This window comes from Mustelus asterias, chromosome 13 (genome assembly GCF_964213995.1).
Source record: "Mustelus asterias chromosome 13, sMusAst1.hap1.1, whole genome shotgun sequence".
NCBI lineage: Eukaryota > Metazoa > Chordata > Chondrichthyes > Carcharhiniformes > Triakidae > Mustelus > Mustelus asterias.
Window position 1 is genome coordinate 70,845,322 of NC_135813.1, and position 22,780 is coordinate 70,868,101.

The 22,780-nt window shown below is 40.2% G+C and overlaps 1 protein-coding gene across 2 annotated transcripts in view; it reads left to right on the top strand.

The window, feature by feature from the left end:
* Positions 1 to 8,714: 8,714 nt before the first annotated feature.
* LOC144502744 (mediator of RNA polymerase II transcription subunit 13-like) overlaps positions 8,715 to 22,780 on the top strand; it is a 239,691-nt gene continuing 225,625 nt past the window's right edge. Inside the window, exons 1-2 of one of the 2 annotated variants that reach the window (XM_078227003.1) lie at positions 8,715 to 9,325; positions 10,586 to 10,823. In XM_078227003.1, the coding sequence (XP_078083129.1) occupies positions 9,257 to 9,325; positions 10,586 to 10,823 (307 nt within the window). In that variant the 5' untranslated portion in view covers positions 8,715 to 9,256. The remainder of the gene's footprint in view (positions 9,326 to 10,585; positions 10,824 to 22,780) is intronic. The other variant, XM_078227004.1, reaches the window with a different exon arrangement.

Genomic DNA, 22,780 nt, shown 5'->3' on the forward strand with positions numbered 1-22,780 from the left:
TCACAAATAAGGCCACACCAGGTAAGGATGGCAAATTTCCTTCCCTATTGGATATTGGTGCACTAGGTGGGTTTTTATGACTATCAATAATAGTTTCATGGTTGCCATTACTGCGACTAACTTTTAATTCCAGATTTTCTTTTGACTTATTGAATTTAAATTCCACCATCTGCTGTGCTGGAATATGAAACCATGTCATTAGTCTGATCCTGAGGATCAGTAGTCAAGTGAAAGGACTACTATGGTACCATCTCTCCATAACTATTTACACAAACATTATTTACATAATTATCATTCACAGAAGGCAGTCATTGACAAAGAAATCTGCTGGTGCATTGGCCAGCAGAGTTTTTAATGATTGCAATATCAAAACTGCAACCAAGCTCATGGTCTACCACGCGAATGTGATCCCTATCTTCCTATATGGGACTTGAAAAATGGAAAATGTATAGGAATTATCTCAAAGCACTGGAGTCATACCTTCAATTCTGCCTGCAAAGATCTTACATAATGGACAATATGTTCCAGCACTTATTCCTGGTGGTGTGCCCTACACTGTCATGCTGATGGGGTGAGGCCGGTTTTCCAAAGATCAGGGTTGGCCCTTAAAAAAGATGCACCGATCTTCAGGAAGTACCAGGTGGCAGTGCCAGGTCAGGCGGGGGGCAGTAGCTTGGGGCAGTGTCAGAGGCAATGCCCAGGCAGTACCAAGGACTGTGCACCAGCTATGCCAGGGTGACAATGGCAGTTGGTAATGTCAGGGTACTGCCTGGCCATATCCCTTTCCCCCCTGAGGATTATAATTACTTGTGCTCCCCTGGCGTGGACTCCTCATTTGGATCACATTGCTCCTGGACTTTTGAAAATCGCGCCAATGTGAAGGGGAAAATCCCAGTGTGGGGGAAACAATACAGCAGGGAAGTCTGCTACTGCGATGATAATGGCCCATAACTTCCTGGTTCCCCAACGATGCCTTGGGGAATCCCACTAGGAGGTTCCCAGGTAAGGGTTTACCTGGCAATTGCCCAGAAGTGCTAACTTCCTCTGGACAATTGTGCTGGGCTGGGAACCATCTGACAGAAGTGATTAAATCACTAACTTCGAATGGTCCTGGCAGTTTAACACTGATTGTTACTCCAAAAGAGTTAGACGGAAAAAAACACAATTCCAGAAGAACCATTAGCCTCCCAGGGGACACCCAGGGGACACCCCATGTACACACAACCCCTCCAGGGGACCTACCACAGAACCCCCACCTGACCCTTACCCCATGTCTGTTCTGACCACCCTCCCACCCCCACCCTGGTCCGATCTGACCCCTCTCTGGCTCTGTGATGTCCTAACGATGCTAGGAGTAGTGGGTTTTAAACAAAAAGAAAAAGATGTGGGACGCGATCTTTCCGGCCAGTGACGCCGGTTACAAGCCATCCTCCTATCCCTGTTTTGCTGGCGCGATTGGCAAGCAAGGGTGAAAAATCCCAGCCATTAAGTGGGAGGACAAATCTTAGAATCTTAGAAACCCTACAGCACAGAATGTAGCAACATTCATGCCATCTCACGAGGGAGGCACCACAAGTAGCCAGACTATGATCATTCACCATCAGCTTTGCTAGACTGGTCACATAATTCAGATGTCAGATACCAGGCTGCTTAAGCAGACCTTCTTCTCCCAGCTCAGTCAGGGCAGATGCATCAGAGGGGGATTGAAGAAGCATTTCAAGGATGTGCTCAAAGTCAACATGAAGAAATGCAACACTGACGTGAACTCCTGGGAGACCATCGCCTTGGACTGAGCCAGATGGTGGCAGAGTCTGTGGGAAGGATCCCAGCATTTTGAGACCCAAAGATGACAAAGTGATGAGGAAAATCAAAAGAGACAACAAGAACACGCCACGACTTGAGCTGGTAATACATGTCCTACAGGACAACAAATTTCCATTATGCCATAAAACCTGCAGGCTCTGAATCAGCCTCATCAGCCATCTTCAGATTCATGGAAAACAATCATCCTCGTTGTGAGGGATAATAAAGCCAATAATGATCATTTACATAAACTTTCAATTGTCATAAACAATGTGAATAAATGCACGGTGGATGACAATTTGCACCAATGTTATTCACATTCTTGGTAACATGTATAAAGTTTGTCTGGAACGTAGGTGAAAGTACATGTGTAGCAGTTACAGCTCAGAATGACAAATGTTTTCAAGTTATAAGGAACAAACAAAACTATTTTGATTGAATTTAACTCAGTTCAGTGTCGCTCGGTCCAATATTCTTCAAAGATATTGAGTAATGAAACGGTGGTCAGTTACACTGAATATCTGCAAGTATCTGTAAATCGTCTATGTAATTGCAAGGTGGAATTAGACAAGTTTACAGAGTTATGTAACATTACAGTTAGAAAAATATAAACTGTTATACTGTATTTTGTCCATGGTGCAAAAATATCATCACTTGTGTGCACAGGGGTCTGCATCAAAATCTCTCAACACAACTTTGTGACTGTGCCAATAAACTTAAAAGCAAATTTGGTGAATTTCCATCTGTTCAAAAAAAAAGTTATCTTGACAATTAGGGAGGTAGTGGAGAACTCTTGGTGAAATAGTAATGTCAGCATCCACAAATAAATATGTTTTATCAGGAAGCTTCTTCCCCTTCCCCAAAACATGATTCTAAAGTTACTTACTGAGTGCTTTTTAAAAAAAGTTCCTAAAATATGTGGTTTCCAATTCGGTCGTACTTCACTGGGCAGACTTTTTGGAATCTCTTGCAAGCGTTTCCAGTGGTAGCTGAACTGCTAAATCTGACTTGAGCTATGTTTACTCTAGCGCCACTCGTCACATGACTCCACTTGGCTTTGTTTCATTTTGAGAAGAACCATACAACAGGGAACCCCTATTATAATAGTTTAAAATATTAATGGTGAAGCAGCACAATATTATGCATATTTATTTTCAATAAATATTTACAATTAATAAGAAACCATGCACTTAATAAAGCATATGATTGTTAGTACAAAATATTTGAAAGCAAACAATGTGTCATAATCTTTTGAGCAAATCCCTTGCAATTTTCATGATATGCATAACATTTGTTTGCTAGAATATTGCATGTGTAAACTTGTTTGATGAATTTAGTATCCTAAATATAATAAGCAGTATTCAGTAAATCGCACAGAATGTTTCCCTTGAATTTCCATCCTGATAAAATACCAATGTCTGCCTTAAATGATCAAACTGTCACCACTTTCAACCTATGACAATGATAAAGTATTGGATATCAATAACGCTAGCATTTTCAAAATTAATCTAAAGAACTTTTTGACAAGGCCATCAGTGGGAATTCAGAAGAGAAATATTAATGCAGCGGTCTTCGATATTGTGCATGTGATTAGTTTAAAATAGGCTTTTTTTTAACGAAAAAGGTAAATTTCGGCATTTAAGTATATGTTATGCAAAAAGAGCCTGTTTTGTACATTATAGATTAATTATTCACTTATGGTTATATGGTTATATTTTATTTATTGAAATTAATCAACAGCCATTACTATCACTGCATGATGGATGATTAACCGTAGTGGTTTCAGAGCTGAAATAAAATTCCATGTTGTGAATCACCAGAAACTCTAATGAAAAAATGTAATCTGAATGTAACTGGAAAAAATGGAATGAATGTATTATTAAGTTGATTTAAAAACATTTAACATGCATTCACTAGGAAAGAAAAGGCTCAAAAAAATCTAGTTTTAACATTGTGCACTTATTGTCAGATGACACATCTTTTAGATTAATCATCAAATGGCAACAGCATCAGTAACAATTGAAACATTATGCCATGACTGATTACTCATTTTATTATAGCTGTAGTCGAAAATATTTCTGGATGAGTAATCACAAATCTATTTTGAGCAAGCTGGAGTATTTTGTTACAGATGTTTTTATTTAGCCTTATCAATACATGTCACTCTAGAAAACATTGTTACAGCATCACGCTTCTGTTTAAAATAGCACCTGTAGGAAAATGCCCAATCTAAAAACTGGCACGATATTTGCCTGAAATAAATTCTAATAAGTGGGCAGACTTGCATCTGTCAACAAAATATGACAAGATCATCCAGTTAAGTTCACATATGAAATTATGTTCTTATATATTCACTTTTTAACTGTGAGAATAATAAAATTGGGTAGCTTTTGTAAGATATGGTTTAATGTTTCTAATGTACTGAGATTTGAACGAGTGGTGAAAACATTCCTAGCTCTGATAGTAATATGTCTGTAGGTGTGTGATGGCTTCAGTGTAAAAATGGATAGTTAATTTTCCATAAAGAAGCTGCTTGAAAACTGAAATACCATCATCCTGTGTGAATGGTTAAGTATGTTAAATGCTAGCCTATGCTCTGGTTCAAATGTATGATCCCCGAGGTGTTCAGACCACATCTATTCCTGTAAGTAATAATTTGAAACATGGTTGATGGTTTTACTTATACAAGGTGCAAAGATATCTCAGTTCGACAATGTATCCAAATTAAAGCACTCAACAGAAACAGGCAAACAGCTGAGTGATGTAATATTTACAAGCTGCAAAATTTCAAATATATAAAAATTAATAGATGCAGAAAAAAGTACCATGGGAAAATAAGAATGAAGCGAACAACAGGCCACTGATAGATGGTTTATCATGGCTGTTGTCTTGTTTTATTTTGTCTTCCCCTTATTTGTGGAATTTGTTCCAAAATTAAATGTAGATGCACTTGAATTGAAAGCTTTCTTGCAACATATGCAAAATTCTCTCCCGCATCTGGCAACTCCCAAGCACAGAAATACATCCTTGTGGCCATCGCATTGCCTTCATTGTTCAGGAAACATTTTCAGGGTAAAAAATTGCAAATTCACTTTCAGGTGTGAACGTGGCTATAAATATTTTTGTATTCATAGAATACCAACAGTGCAGACGGAAGTCATTCATTCGGTCCATCAAATCTGCACCTACTCTCTGACAGAATATCTTACCCAGGCCCTCTTCCCCCACCCGATCTCAGTAACTCCACACATTTACCATGGCTAATCCACCTAATCTGCACATCTTTGGAAAGTGGGAGGAAATCAGAGCACCTGTAGGAAACCCATGCAGACAAGGGGAGAATGTGCAAACTCCACACAGTCACCCAAGGCCAGAATTAAACCCAGGTCCCTGGCGCTTTGAGGCAGCAGTGCTAACCACTGTGCCAATGTTAGCATCTATACAAACTCAGTGATTGTCAGTGACTTAATCTTTGCTTTGAAAGTTGAATATTATTATAACATATGGAAAATTCTTTAAAATTTGTAAAAATAAAAAAATAACTTTCTATTACTCACCTTTCATTCATGCCTCTCCCCATGCTTTGCATTATTCCCTGCTGAGAAATCTGGCAGCCTATCTTCTCTAAGGCACCTGCCACTGCCACTGTGTAACTGTCTGCTCAGAGATGCAAAAAAAAGCAACTTGGAATGACATTGGTCTTTGATGTTGTTTTCCACTTTGAGGGGAATTGCCTAACTTGTGTGTCTGAATTCACTCATGACCCAGCTGAGATTGTACACTTGTCATACGGAAGATGCACTTTAAAGGGAAAGTGTATGGTTCTGTTGGGTTTAAAAATCGTTTGAAATAAATATTTACATTTTAAAAGTTCAATTTCTAATCTAATCATTTTATGTCTAATGTAAACCATGAATCATTGCATAAAACATTACCTGAATTACTAATCACTCATTTTGGAAATTAAATGTTTGGTAATAGCATGGTTTGAAAGAAAATATTAAAAGTATTGCCAAATGCCACCTCTGTAAAAGATTATCTATAGAGGCCTGGAAACTTTAACCCTATTACTTTCAGCCAATTCAATTTTATTATTGGGTTTAAATTGATTGGAATAAATGTGAAGGACAATACTTAGATGGTTCTTCCCTAGAGTCATCAAATATCAGGTAGTGTCCTCAGCAATATTTTAAATCCTAGGTATTTCTCCCCCCATTCACTGCCAAAAATTGGCTTCTGCTTACACTTCTGGCTGTGTTCCAAGTTATAAAGTTAGGCTTTTAATGCAGTTAATTCCCACTCTGCTATCGGTGATCCTGGATAGCATTAGTTACGTTCAAATTCCACAAATTGGGAATCATATTTATTATGTAACTTTTAGAATAGGATTAAAGATGTATAGTAGATGTAAAATTTTAGAAAATCTCAGCAATCTTTTTGCACTGCTTAACAATGAAATAGAGCAAGATAAACGTTCATTATTATTAGTGTCATAAGTAGGCTTACGTGGCCTGGGGCTCGGCTCCTCCCTCTGCGACTGGATCCTGAACTTCCTAACCCCACAGACCGCAGTCAGTAAGGACAGGCAACAACACCTCCTTCATGATCATCCTTAACACCTGTGTCCTCGGCCCCCTACTATATTCCTTATACACCTATGACTGTGTGGCCAAATTTACGTCCAACACCGCCATTGTGGGTCAGATCTCAAACAATGACGAAACGGAGTACAGGAATGAGATAGAGAAGCTGATGTACTGGTGCGACGACAATAATCTCTCCCTCAGCTTCAGCAAAAGGAGATAGTCATCGATTTCAGGAAGCGTAGTGGAGAACACGCCTATGTCTACACTCATGGGGACGAAGTAGAAATGGTCGAGAGCTTCACGTTTTTAGGTATCCAGATCACCAACAATCTGTCCTGGTCCCCTCATGCTGACACTATAGTTAAGAAAGCCTACCAACGCCTCTACTTTCTCAGGAGACTAAGGAAGTTTGGCATGTCTGCGCCGACTCTCACCAACCTTTACAGATGCACCACAGAAAGCATTGTTTCTGGTTGTATCGCAGCTTGGTATGGCACCTGCTCTGCCCAAGACCACAACAAACTATAAAAGGTCATGAATGAAGCCCAGTCCATCATGCAAACCAGCCTCCCATCCATTGACTCTGTCTAAACTTCCCACTGTCTCGGAAAAGCAGGACCCCATGCATCCCGGACATACTCTCTTCCACCTTCTTCCGTCGGGAAAAAGATACAAAAGTCTGAGGTCAAGTACCAGCCGACTCGAGAACAGCTTCTTCCCTGCTGCCATCAGACTTTTGAATGGACCTACCTCGCACTCAGTTGATCCTTCTCTACACCCTAGCTATGACTGTAACATACATGTAGCACTCTCTCATTTCCTTCTCTACGAACGGTATGAAACCATAGAAACCCTACAGTGCAGAAAGAGGCCATTGGGCCCATCAAGCCTGCACCGACCACAATCCCACCCAGGCCCTACCCCCATATCCCTACACATTTTACCCACTCATCCCTCCAACCTACGCATGTCAGGACACAAAGGGGCAATTTTAGCATGGCCAATCAACCTAACCCGCACATCTTTGGACTGTGGGAGGAAACCGGAGCACCCGGAGGAAACCCACGCAGACACGAGGAGAATGTGCAAACTCCACACAGACAGTGACCCAAGCCAGGAATCAAACCCAGGTCCCTGGAGCTGTGAAGCAGCAGTGCTAACCACTATGCTACCGTGCCGCCCACGTATGCTTTGTCTATATAGTACGCAAGAAACAATACTTTTCACTCGATACTAATACATGTGACAATAATAAATCAAATCAAATACATTAACACTGCAATCAAGGTACTGTGAAAATCCCCTCGTCTCCACACTGCAGTGCCTGTTCGGGTACACTGAGGGAGAATTTAACATGGCCAATGCACCTAATCAGCACGTCTTTTGGACTGTAGGAAGAAACTGGAGCACCCGGAGGAAACCCAACAGACAGGGGGAGAACGTGCACAGACAGTAACCCAAGCCAAGGTCCCCGGCGCTGTGAGGCAGCAGTGCTAACCACCGTGCCACCATGTTGTGGAGTTACAAGGAAAGGGATGACCTCTCTGGGGAACTTTCAACCAATTTATTCATTTGTTTATTGGATGACTACTGTTATAGTGCAAACAAGACACATTTCAATCAAATGGTAAAAGCAAGCCACATAAAGGTGGTTTTAATGAAATTATCTTATTCATGTCTGGAATGGATTTGAACCAAGTTACTTTCTTAGAAAAAATTCAACATCAAAATTAACATCAAAGAGAAAGGTACAAGGTGTTAACCTGCTGACAGAATGGGGCACAAGTGCGCCTGACCGTCCATCAGGCCTTGGTGATCTCTTCCATTTGGCCTGGGCGCTGGTGAGCGCCACCAGCGGGTTGGCAATGCCATAGCAACCAGATTCCCCGCCCCCCTCCTGCTCCCCTCCTCCCTTCTGCTCCCCTCCCCCACTCCATCACCGCTGCCCCACCTATCCATCCAGCCGCGCACTACTAACAGACAGAGGTTTCCTTTGCATGACTGGGGGGGGGGGGGGGGTGCTGGCGGCGCATCCAGCGGCTCGCGGCCTGACGTCAGTCCACGCGCCTCCCCCCCTTCCCTTCCTCGGCCGGCCGCTACCCCATCCATCCAGCCCCCATCTGCCCCGCGCAGGCGTCCTACTGACTGACTGACAGAGGAAAGAGGAGGGCGACTGCGCGTCCGGCGGCCCGACGTCAGTCAGGTCACGCCCCCCCTCAACGCCAGAGGGGAGGGGCGGAGCCAGGCGCGTCGCCCATGTGACGCGGGCGCAGCCAATCCTTGGCGGGGAAATGCCGCTCGCGCCCGCCCGCCCGCCTCGGCGCTGTCGCCATTACGCTGGCTGCCTGTGTCTGTCTATCTGTCTGTGTGTGTGTGTTATGTATGTGTGTGAGTGAGGGAGGGGAGCCTTCAGCGGATAACTGGCGGCAGTAGCAGCAGCGACTGATTTCTCTTCTAACTTGGGAGGTGGACGACGGCGAAGAAGAAGGACAACAACACCAGACAAAAAAAAATTATTTATACACAGATATATAAAAATGTGTGATCACCACCAGAAGAAGCTGAAGGGGAGCCTCCTGAGTTGAAGCGGCGGACGACACTCCTTCCATCGCTCTGGAGAGATTTTAGTGATCATTTTTTAAAAAAATAGATATTTATTCGTTATTTCTTCTCGTGGTGGTGGGCGGAGGATTTTTTTGTGAGGGGAGTGTGTGTTGGTGGAGCAGCAGCAGCAGGAGGAGGAGGGGGGGTGGTTGTTTCATCCCTCCCGCTTCTAGATTTTTTTCCTCTTTTTAATTTTTTTTGCAAAAAAAAAAGCAAGACGGAATCTTTAATTCGACCTCCGGAGAGAAAGTCATGCACGGAGCATGACTGCAGCAAACTGGGTGGCCAACGGTGCTAGCTTGGAGGACTGCCATTCGAATTTATTCTCACTGGTGAGTGTGTGTGTGTGAGAGAGGGAGGGAGAGAGAGAGAGAAAGAGAGGGGCCTTAGGCTGTGTGGGAGCAGCCATTTTCTACTAATGGTTTAGCATAACCGTTTACATGGCCTTATTTTCCTGTCTGGAGTTTATTCCCTCGCTCCCCCCCCTCTCTCCCTCTCCCCCGCCCCCAACTATTTTTGATGTTTACGCCCCTCCTCCTCCTCCTTCTTATCTCCCCCCCTCCCTCCTCCCACAGCCTTCCCCTCCCCTCTCCTAAAAAGCCTCCACTACGTATTGCATATTATTATTTTCCCTTCCCAGAGCTGGAAGCTTTTAATCCACCATCTTGAACTGGAAAGATGTCTGCATATTTCAAGCCGAATTAAAAGCGTGTCCCTTTTTTTTCCTCCCTTTCTCACAGGGTGGGGGAGTTTAAACATAAGCTCTACACGGCAACTGATACTGTTTGCCGTTTACATGAGATTTTTTTTCTGGCTATTTGGTCTCATTACTGCACCACCACCGTCTTTAGATTTTCCGGTGCGCGTCTTTTTTTTAATACTGCCATCTGTAGTAATAAATCATGTCCCTTGTCTGAAGTTTTAATGTTATGTACTTCTTCTGCATTGGCCTTGCAGCTTTGAAATTTGTTTCCTCCGCCCTAATCTGTTTCGATCCAGTGCATTGTTTAATCCACGGTTTTTCTTACAAACATGTTACCTTAATATTCAAACCATTTTAAATGTTCACGGTGCACTCTAGTTGACGCCTGCTTGCACGCAATTTACATTTCCTTATTGCGTGCTTTGTAGAAACGTATTCTTTGATGTTTATATATTGTGGATTACATCTTTTAAAAACTGTTCGAGGTTGTTGCGCGTTTCATTCATATAAAAGTGCTCCCAGTAGAAATCTTTAAAAATAATTTTAAAAATCTGGTTGTTGATACATTTGACATGTTTTTCCTGTAGAGGTTGTGTTTTTTAAACTATATTTATATTCAATTTTTAAACATCAATTCTTTGATCAATCAAAATATATCAAAGTAGTAATTGTCAGGAGTTGGTTGACAATGCCAATAAATATATTTTTGTCCTCATTTATATATTGATTACAATTGTAATCATATTTTGACTTGTAGTTAATATGACAATGTGACATTAAACATTTCTGCCAAAGTTCAAAATATTGTCAATATAATAGGTTTAAGTTTAAATGAAGATCTTTTAATTTTTTTCTTGGGACGATTTTTGACATGTTTCTTAACCAACAGGCTGAACTAACTGGCATCAAATGGCGTAGGTACAGTTTCCAGGGTCTAGGGGGCTGTGGTCCCATCATCTCAGCACCAGCTCAGGATGATCCTATTCTGCAGACCTTTATTAGATGTCTACAGGCCAATCTGCTATGTGTATGGCGACGAGATGTGAGACCCGAAGCCAAGGAATTGTGGATTTACTGGTGGGGAGAGGAGCCGAATTTAGTTGATATAATTCATCATGAATTACGAGGTGAGTTTCATCTTTTTTTATTCAATAAAAAGGCTGTACTGTTCGAGCAGTCTCCATGATTGATTACTGCTTCTTTGGCATGCACTGTCTAAAATTTTGAATAGGCATGTGCAGTGGACCAAATGTTTAAGTGGATTTTCTTTCCCTTGCAAAGTCATCTCAAATGCTTATGATTATTTCCAGGTTGTCATTAAAAATGTTTTTATGACTGTTAATTCTAGATAGATTCCATTGCGCGCACACATTATATATTTATATCCCATAGGATTTTCACCACAATTTATCAGAACCACAGGGACTTTGAATAGAATACCTCTACAGCTGTTAACAATGAAATGTGAAATTGACTTTGTTGTGCTGTTTGTTAACTGTCTTGTGTAGCTTTGTATAAAAATATTAAAGAATATAATGGAAATATTTGTAGAAATCTGGTCCACTTACCTGCATAAACATGTGTTGATTTCTAGTGTAAATATTCTGGGTGTTTGAAATTCAGATAGTGATGCATTGTTTTAGCAGTGGCTGGTGGTTTACAGCTTTTGGTCTCTGGAAAGCTCCAGAGAGACCGACTGCAAGGTAATTTGACTCTGTCAGCAGGATGGTTGTATACTATTTACTGAGAAAATTCTTAGAATTCCTAGCTATTAGCTCACATTCTCCTTTAGGTTTAAAATGTTAGAATTTGCTTCTCTCACGTGCACAGTATGCTATTACTACATTAAATGATTTTGTAGCATTTACAAGCCAGATGTAGCTGATGCTTCACTTAATTTCTGTGAAACAGTGATTGCTTATTTGCATATTTAAAAAATTGTAGCAGATAGAATAGGAACTTGATCTGCTTTGTGGAGATTTTCTGGATAGTGAATTTAGCAACCTGGAAACACATTTCAGCTGCTGGGGAGCCCCCTTAACCAGAGATCAAAGAAGAAACTTGTGCAAGATGATGTGGTAGGCAGCAGCTGTGAATTTCTGTTGTGTAGCGGCATGTCATGGCTGCGGTACTTAAATCTGTTGTTTGTACACTTGTGTGAAGAATAGTAGAAGTAATGCAAAATAACAATGTAATGTGGTTGATGAATATCCTTGAAAACTGTATAATGAGTCAATAAAACTTATGAAGAGGTTTTTATAGGATATTCAAATTCCTTGTCAACACTAAGGTACTAGTTGTGGAAAAGTTTTTAGTTGTGTGAAAAATCTTTTGTGGCTTAAGACTTCACACTTTATCTATATAAACTGGTTGGAAGTGGCTCTGGTGACTATTTTTAGTTTTATTTTGACCGTTGGATTCTGTTTTGAATCTTTGTGGACTTTGTACTTGTTCTCCATGTACAGTATGTTTATATAGGTGTTAGCCATGGTTCACATTATACATGCACAATAAAAATGGCTGTCATATATCTTTATAAAATTGGTGTAGTTTCCACTGGTGGTACCATTTATAATTAGTTTTTTCTTTTGATATCTATGCAGGAGTCTAGATAGGGGTCATCTAGCTTGTACATCAATTGAGTTGACAAGGGAATTCTGAAAAATTAATTTGAAAATTGATACGTTGGTCTTAATTTGTTTTGTATCTTGGCTACTTGGTATCTATTGTACAAATATTGCCATAAACCTAATGAAAGTATAAAATGTTTTGAAAGATTAAACTTATAGGAATGGTAATAGTTGTAGCATTCTGTCGTGGGATTTAAGCATTACTATTAAAATGGCAAAACTGTTCTGGTAAACACCATCTTTAGCAAGAGTGAGTGATGCTGACGTAAGCATTTGTATTAGAGGAAATATCTTTGCTCTTTTCCTATTATAGCTGAGCTATGTTAAATTGATCTAGGTATTTTTAAAAAGAATGTATTGCTTTTAATACTATTCTGTATCTTGTCATTTCTGTACTTTGGCTGTATTAAGTATATTTGATACTTGCACTGGTTTGAGGTGGGGGGAGATTTCTGAATATATTTGAAGCTTACATGTTTAACCTTTGTAACTGAGCAGTTATGACTTAATTTTGAGTGTCAATACATTAATTTTTGATCCTTCAAACTCAATTTTATAACTGCATTATATATTCTCTATCTTTGGCTCTGAAGTGTGTTTGTAAAGATGTTTGATTAAATCTGACTTCATTGAAGTTTAGTGGAATGTTACTGGTTACAAATGTATCCAAATGTTTTTTGGAGAAAATTGCTGGTGCCCTTTGATCAGTTTGGTTATAATATGGTAGGCTAAAATAAGATTTTGTAAATTAACTAATTGTGTAAAAATATTGGACTAAAAATTTTGAAAAGCTTTTCGTTTATGGTCTGAATATTTTTTGAAATATTATCCTTTAATGTTTGCAGTTTCTAGGTTGTTTCTTATGATTGTTCATTGCATTCAAACAGCAATGAAAAAGTGTTTAATGTTTTCCTGAAGGCCCAACACAGTAGTTAACTATATCCAGGTATACACAATAAAATTGCAATTCTGAAAGAATGTGATAAGGTGTTATGGTAGCGCTTGTGTGTAGCTCTGATTTCTGGCTATTTATCAGCATGAAACTCGCATTGGAGACATGCAGAGATAATTGCAATATAGTGTACAAAATTACATCATTAATATGCCTGAATTCTGAACCCCTTTAGAGTTGCTTAGAGGAATTGAATTTAAATCTGGGCCATGGTGAAATGCTGTTGTAGCTGCTATCACTGTGGGTGGAGCTTTAAGCATGCAGAACTGGATGTGTATTGTTTGAATGTGCAGTCCTATTGTTTCATCTCCATTCACACCAAAAGCCATTTCAGGATCACTTAAACATTTCTGAACTTAGATCAGCCACTGATATTAAAACCAATACATGTTATTGTAAGTTAACTTATTTATAGCTAAACATGCAAAATGCATTAATGAATCTTTTAATTTGAAATTTTATAAAAAGACAGCAAACAACTTGGTGAATCTGTAGAGTCTTTACATTGAGGATAATATATTTTTATATTACCTTTTCAAGGGGCTTGGTGGGGTTTCTGTTCTGAAGAAAAGGAAACCCATTGCACAGTATCTGTATTTAGTTTAGAAAATCAGCCATAGTATTGCATACAGCAAGTTAGGAAATTCTAACTGTGACTTCTCTCTGTTCCATTGCATTTTTTCTGTCTCCAACTTTTTTTGTGTTTCTCTTGGGTGATGTGCTGGGGAAATTGACTATTAATAACTGCGGACACTCTGCCCCATCTAACTTCCCTTTCAACACCTTGTCTCCTAAACTTTGTCCTACCTATTCCTATCAGCTCCTTTTAGCTCCTCCACTTTGAACCACCTACCCAGCATCTGTTTCCTTTCTCACTTTGGTGCACTTCCACCGACCTCACCTTTTTAACACTCCATGCACTCTCCATTGGCAGGTGTAGATGTTGATCACTAATTACTGCTGTGTGGCCTAAAATCTATATCCATTCACGCTTTTGAGTTTCACCTTAGACACTAAATAAGACACTGCTTTGGTGCAGTCAAGATTTTTCTGTGGGAATGGCAGTTTATATGATGGAGCATATAATTGTTGCTTATTTCCAGATTTCTCTGCAGAACTGTCAGTTTTTAGTTGGTTAAAATGCACGTTGAATCTATTTCAATAAGGGATGTCATGAATTGCAGAGATGTCACAATCTTTCAATTCAGTTATTCGGAGAACCTTTCTTCCCACCTGCTCCCCAAAAACTCAAATCTAGCCCATATCAGTGCGTATATCAATGTCGTTTTATTTCAAAACTCAGTGAATATTGTGATGATTCAGCCCAGACTCTCTGTAACTTGACATGGTATGAAAAATAAACAATTCATTGTATCTCTTTCTGGGGTGGTTTATGTTTTTTGTAAACACAAGGAAAAGTTTTCAGTTTGTGTAAAAGTGATTGACCTTGGCATTTATTCAGATCTAAGTGTGTTTTGCCATTTTTTTGTATCTAATTTTATCTGTTGTGGCTTGAGTGAGATCTAGGTGTTCCATTCTGCAATTGAAAGGGGCTCTAAGATTTTTCTGCCCATCTAAACAATGGAGATGGAATGCATGGCTTCTGTGATGTTGAAAAAGTTGCAAGAATATTTTTGTATTGTGGCAGATCATTAACAAAATGCCCTAATTAGTAGCTAGTCATATAATTTTTTTCATGCGAATCTTCATAACAAATGTTCTGAATTATAGTGCATCATGGATTAAAATTAGGGAATGCAGTAATCCATAATTTTGATCCAATATGTTTTTTCTTGACAAAAACAGGTTTAAATAATTAGTCTTTGGTTTTGGCATTTTTAGTCCAGGATCCATGCGGTTATTCTGCTTTTTTGCCTATATATTTAGAAACCTCTTGACTTAAACTACTTTAAGAAGTTTAACAACACCAGGTTAAAGTCCAACAGGTTTATTTGGTAGCAAAAGCCACACAAGCTTTCGAGGCTCTGAGCCCCTTCTTCAGGTGAGTGGGAGAGCGCAGAGTCGCGGAGCAGAAACTGATAGCCAGGTTCCGCACACACAAGGACGGCCTCAACCGGGATATTGGGTTTATGTCACACTATTTCACATAAATATTTCTGCTTTTTTCCTCCTGAGTCTTTATCATGCGATCCTAGAATCAGAATTTATGTCACACTATTTGTAACTCCCACAGTTGCGTGGACCTGCAGAGTTTCACTGGCTGTCTTGTCTGGAGACAATACACATCTTTTTAGCCTGTCTTGATGCTCTCTCCACTCCCATTGTTTTGTTTCTTAAAGACTGGATTAGTTGTAAGTATTTGCATTCCAACCATTATTCATGTAAATTGAGTCTGTGTCTTATAAGTTCTGTTTGTGAACAGAATTCCCACTCACCTGAAGAAGGGGCTCAGAGCCTCGAAAGCTTGTGTGGCTTTTGCTACCAAATAAACCTGTTGGACTTTAACCTGGTGTTGTTAAACTTCTTACTGTGTTTACCCCAGTCCAACGCCGGCATCTCCACATTTAAACTACTTTGGCAGGGGGAGGGGGCACCGACTATTAGCAGATTAGGAACACAGCATAATGCAGTAAGACAATCAAGTCAGAGGAGTACAGCTGTATTAAGTTTCAAGGGAGTAAGGCATGGCTGGTTGGCCTCACTTTAATGCCAGGAGTATTACAGGTAAAATGGATGAGTTAAGGATGAAATTTGACATGTGGTATTGTGGTATAGTAGCCATCACAGAAATGTGGTTGAGGGAGGGGCAGGATTGGCAGCTCAACATTCTGGGATATAGAATCTTCAGGCAAGACGGGAGGGGGGGAAAAGAGGAGGAGGCATTGCCGTTTTAGTTAATCGGTTACGGCAGTAAGGAGAGATGATATCTTGGAGGGAGAATTTGTGGGTAGAGCTTGGGAATAAAAAAGGGGCAACTACATTGCTAGTTTATTATAGACCCACAGATAGTCAGTGGGAAACTGAGGAGCAAATATGTGCACAATTTGCGGTGGTGTGTAAAAACAATAACAATAGGCTAATTTCAACTTTCCCAGCATTAATTGGGATAGATTAGTGTTAAGGGCTTGGATGGAGTCAACTTCCTGAAATGCATACAGGAAAACTTTTTGTCAATATGTAGAAGGTCCAGCAAGGGACGGGATAGTGCTGGACCTAATTCTGGGGAATGAAGCTGGCCAGGTGGTGGTGGGGGACTATTTTAGTGATAGTGACCACAGCATGGTCTTGTTAGCTTGTTATGGACAAAGAAATAAGTTGCAAAAAAAAAATGTTTTGGATTGGGGGGAAAGTGGATTTTAGTAAACTAAGGCAGGACCTGGCCAAAGCAGAATGGGAATAGCTACTTGTAGGGAAATCTACAGAAGAGCAGTGGGGGGGGCCTTCAAAAAGGAAATGGAGAGAGCACAGGCTTGACATGTTCCCTCTAGGGTGATAGGAAGGAGCAACAAGCCCAGAGAAGCATGGATGACTAGAGATATATAGGATAGGATGAGAAGGAAAAGAGAGGCTTTTAGCAGACACTGGAGAGCAAATCAACGGAGGCATTAGTGGAGTACAGAAAGTGCAGGGTGCAGCTTAAAAAGATAATCACGAGGGCAAAGAAAGCTCTGGCAAGTAGAAGTAGAGAAAATCTATAAATATATCAATGGGAAGAGGATAACCTGGGACGGAGTAGGGCCCATTAGGGATGAAAGGGGTAGCCTATGGGTGGAACCAGAGGATATTGGTAGAATGATGCACAAATACTTCACATCCGTCTTAACCGAAGGGGACGAAGGCTTGGAGCTCTGAGAGGGACTGAGCAAATTGACATAGGGAGTGACAAGGTATTGGAGATGTTGGCAGGCTTAAAAGTGGACGAAGGATGAATTGTGTCCCAGGCTGTTGTGGGAGGCAAGGGAGGAGATTTTTAATTCCTCTCCGGCCCCTGACTGGGGAGGTGCCAAAGGACTGGAGAACAGCTAATGTGGTTCCATTGTTTAAGAAGGATTGTAGAGATAAGTCAGGGAACTACAGACCTGTGAGTTTTGCATCAGTGGTAGGGACAGTATTAAAGAAAATTCTGAAGGAGAGAAACTATCTGCACTTGGAGAGGCAAGGTCTGATCAGAGATGGTCAGCATAGCTTTGTCAGAGGGAGGTAAAGCCCAACAAATTTGATTGAATTTTTTGAAGTGACCAGAGGTATAGGTGAGGGTAGTGCAGTTGATGTAGTCTACATGGATTTCAGGAGACTTGTAAAGAAGGCAAATGCATACGGGTTACAAGGTAATTTGAGGATGGATTCAAAATTGGCTTCGAGCGAGGCATAGATTGCAAAAGCAGGAGGTCTTGTAGTTGAATAGAACTTGGGTAAGGCCACAGCTAGAGTACAGTGTGAAGTTCTGGTCGCCACATTGTAAGAAGGATGCGATTACATTGGAGGGAGCGCAGAGGAGATTCACCCGGATATTGCCAGGGATGGAACATTTAAGTTGTGAAGAGAAGTTGGATGTACTTGGGTTGTTTTCGTTGGAGCAGAGAAGACCGAAGGGTGACCTGATTTAGGTGCACAAACTTATGAGGGGTATGGACAGGGTGGATAGAGAGCAACTGTTTTCCTTAGTTGAAAGGTCAGTCATGAGAGGACACAAGTTCAAGGTGAGAGGCAGGAGGCTTGGGGGAGATGTGAGGATATGCTTTTTTACCCAGAGAGTGGTGATGGTCTGGAATGTGCTGCCTGGGAGGGTGGTGGAGGCAGGTTGCCCCTCATTCTTTAAAAGGTACCCGGATGAGCACTTGGCATGTCGTAGCATTCAAGACTATGGGCCAAGTACTGGTAAATGGGATTAGGTAGATAGGTTAGGTAGTTCCCAGGTGCAGGGCAGATTTGATAGGCCATAGGGCCTCTTCTGCACTATGATTCTGTGACTGCATGATTAATATTTTGCAGATATCATATCCTTTTTTTGTGACTGGCACCCTTCAATATATTTGGCTGCACGGTGGCACAGTGGTTAGCACTGCTGTCTCACAGCGCCAGGAATCCTGGTTCGATTCCCGACTTGGGTCACTGTCTGTGTGGAGTTTGCACGTTCTCCCCATGACTGCGTGGGTTTCCTCCGGGTGCTCCGGTTTCCTCCCACAGTCCAAAGATGTGTGGGTTGGGTTAATTGGCCATGCTAAGTGTCAGGGGGGCTAGCAGGTTAAATACTGGGATAGGGGCTGGGTAGGGATGTGGTCGGTGCAGACTCGATGGACCGAATGGCGGCTTCCTGCACTGTAGGGCTTCTATGGGATTCAGTATTTTAAAATCTCTACTGAAGTTTTGTATGCATCCTTAACATGCGCAGGAAATTGTTCTAGAACTGTTTCAAGACTTGTGTTTACAAAGTGAGAGCAATATTTTTGAATAATGATGAATTAACTTGGTGTGATTTAGCACAATGATGCAAACTCTTACATAGGCATTGCACACATTTTCATTGTTTCTATTACAGCAAAATAAAGCTGATATTGTGTTTAATAGTTGTTGTCGGTTAAGCATTAAAATTCCAAAGATTGTTTAAATCATTTGAAAAATGTGTAAAATGTTTTGAATGTTGAAGACACACACACACACACACCATCTTGTCTCTGTCCCTCTTCTGTTTCCATGTACCCATTTCCTGACTGAGCATTGTCTCAAAATTGCTGGATTGTTAGTGGTGACATCTTTGGACTGGAGTTTGACATGTCGACAGGCTAAATTTTAGACATCTCAAATTTGTTTTATGTTTGCATAATTGGTGCTGGATTGTCAGTAGCTAGTTGGATTTTCAAAAGAGGTGGGGCAGGGGTATGGAGCAAGGGGGAAAGTGAGTGGAATTGGGCCGTTTATTTTAGAGATTGTACAGATATTGATATGTTGGCAGATAAGAACTGTTTTCCTGTCAGCATTTTGTGGTGGCGTTAGTACCTTTTTGCATGACCTCATGAATCAAGGACTTAATCTGTGCTGTCAACAGTCACTTGTGAAAATACTCATTATAAATAGTGTATATTTCATGAATATGAAGTGTATTTGTAATCTGTTCACTGGGTTCAGATGTTTATTACCTACAAAACCTTTCTGTGTTTATGAATGCCTCTTCTTCAATGATCACTTGAAACTCTCACCCAGATTTCTTTGCTCATCTATTTTAGAATGTAATTAGTATACATCCGGTTATCTTCTATAAACTGAATTTTTATATCCTGTCGTATCAACCCTCCATACCCCAATTATAATTTATTAGTTCTTGGGTTGTAGATTCAGGCTGCGCAGATTGGATAAAACTGCAAGATTTTCTAACTCTTGAGTGATTTTTTTTGCATGTTATCGTTCGCTTATTATATATTTGTTCACTTTAATGAAGAATAAATTGATTTCTCAAAGGTTCTTCACAGATTGTTTATGTCTACAAATTGGCTACAATAAGTTGTTTCCTAGTTTGTGATTCCAACAAGCAGTGCAAAGACCAAATCTTAGAGCTAATGGCCTGGAGTCTTGGTTGGTCAAAGCAGCTCAAAAGATTACATTTCGGGCACAAATTGAGTTTGAGATTTTTTTCTGGCCAACATTTCTGAAAGTTGGCACTGCCTGCCAAAACAGGCCATGCTCCGATCCAAGTTAATTAGCTTGAGAAGTTTCCATTAATAGCACCTGTTTGCTGGCCTTCAAAGAAGCTCTTAAAATGAGCTTATCTGCTACATGGGTACAGATACTCTTAAAAGCTTTTAAATATTTTGGTTTAATAAGCAACTGCTTACTGTATACTATTATAACAAGTGAATGATTTTTTAAAAAAAGAATTCAGTTACTTAAAATCTGCCTACTCACAGGAGGTGGACCAGACATTGATTAAAATTGCATGTTTATAATCTCTTTTTTAGCTGTATCAATAAAGCTGCACCAGGTTGTTGCTCTTAAATATTTCAGGGAATATTTTTAACCTGGAATTTAAAAAGCTGTAATGCTGTACGATGGCATTAGTTCACAGATTATATGCTTAGCAATTTATGTTTGATTGGAAACTTGAGCAAAAAATATCACTTGTGAAAACTAGCTCTGTTTGCACCTGACTGACCGATTGCACCCAAATTAGAACATAAACATGTAGCTGTTTGTCGCTTGGCGGCATAATTTTAAATCAATGACTTAGACTTTTTGATAAGCAAGTTTCAAAAAGTACACGTTGATGCCTGTTTTACTATGTTCGTTTGTGTGCCTGTTTAAATCTATATCATCGTGCCTGTCTTTCTGTCATACTGTATACATCTCTCAATATTACTGTTCTGTATCACTCCCTAAATTCGGTGTCTCTGCCTGAGTGTCTCTTAACTGCCTTGACTTGTGTTCTGTGCCTCTTCCCTTCTCTCGTTATGTTTGCAACTTTGGAGTGGCTACACACGCAGAAAACCCACGTGCTGCGGTTGCCTCTGGCCCACTCTAAATGATACAGACTTCCAGGAGAGGAACTAGATTATAATATGGAATTTCTACCAATAGGATATAGTGTAAATGAGAAATGTTGTGTTACTGTTGATGCAACCGCAAGCTTGTTCCTGTCCTTGCACCATGTGCTGCAATAAAAATGGGGCTGTTCATCAGAGAGCACAACACGTTGCACACATGGGCTGGCAGAGATTGAAAGTGGATGTTTGTTATGCCCTGCATCAAAACATATTTTAGATGACATTGAAATAACTTTATAATTTTGCTGAAACCCATGTCAATTCTACTGTTAATTTGCTTATTTAAGTTGATCATGTCAAAGTTTCATGTGCTTTAATCAGTTATTGGGTTGTCATTTGAATTAAGGTCAAAGACAAATTTAATGGTTTTAACATTGTGCAATCTTATCTGAATTAACTTGATCTTGAAAGATTGTAAAGTTTCAGATGTATAAATGTCTGGTCATTGAAGATTTGAAGTCACTGAAGAGAAGAGAACAATACTGTCACTGGAATTTCAGTCAGATGAAATGTTGGACACACTTGAATGGCACGGCAGTAGAAAGGGAAAGTCTCGTACTTACTATGATTTGGATGAAGGGATTGAGTGTAATGTTTTCGCATCAGTTGAAGTTAAGCACGCACAAGTGGAGGGTATTAATTGGATGATTACCTGAGCGCGCACAAAAAGATTTATTGACACAATTTGAGTGGAGTCAGGGGGTGTATACCTGTAATATTTTAGTCTGAAATCTATACAAAGTAAAGACTGGTTCTAGTTCCTTCCTTCACCAACTGATGTCAGGAGTGTAAACTAATGGAGCCAAGTTTACAGATGTTACAAAGGTAGGCAGACGAGTTGTGAGGAAGATGTGGTCTGAAAAGAGATATACTTAAGTTGTGAGTGAGCAGGTGAAGTATAATGTGAGAAACTGTGAGGTTGTTCACTTTGGCAGGAACAATAGACAAGCAGAATGTTATTTAAAGGGAGAGAGACTGTAGAATGTTGCGGTACAGAAGAATCACAAACTTAGCATGCAAGGACAGCAAATGAGTAGGGATGCTGTCATTTATTGCAAGAGGAATGGAATATATAAGTGAGGATGACTTATTACAACTGTACATTGCATTGGTGATATTGCACCTGTAATATTGTATATCGTATTGGTCTCCTTACTTAGGATATAATTGCATTAAAAGCAGTTCAGAGAAGGTTCACTAGCCTGATCTGAGATGAAGGTGTTGTCTTTTGACGAAAGGTTGACTCTAAACTTACTGGAGTGTCTAAGAATGAGAGGTGATCTTATTGAAACATGAAATTCTGGGGGACTTGACCGGTGAAGAGGTCAGTCAGTAAAGTGCAGAGCTCTGCTACATTATGTTAGCTTAGTGTTGTTACACAGTGCTTCCTTGAGGCTTCTCCCTGCTTGATGCTCTATAACTATAAAGCTGAAAAACGAAATTGTTTTATTAAGAGCATTCATCTCACTTCAGGCCTATTCACACCTAGCAACCGGCCCTGAAAACTCTACTCATGTTTGCCAGCTGTGACAAATAGCAGCACAACAGCTGAGACGGTTAGCAACATTCTAAATAAAACAACACAAACATTCTTAAAATTTAGCTTGCCCTTTCTCCAAACGCTAACAGATCCTTTAAAAAAAAATTCCAAGATCCAGATCTCCATCTTCACCAAAACAGAAAAGATGCATTTGGAAAGCAACAGAATGCACAGAGAGTCTTTGTTGGGAAACTATAGATGTGCTTTGGAAAGCGCAAACCAACCCCAATAACTGATCTATCTGACCTCCAAGCACATCTGCCCCATATGTGCAGAATCTGTAGATTGTGCATTGGACTTATCAGCTATGTCACAGTCCATTTTATTGGAGTGAAAGCAAGTCATCCTTGATGCAGGGGGACTGCCTAAGAAGATGATATTCAGTATAACTGAGGTAAACATGAAGTGGAGTTTGAAAAAGTGCTCAGTATTCTGTTGCACATGCTGGATCGTTTGTAAAACGAAG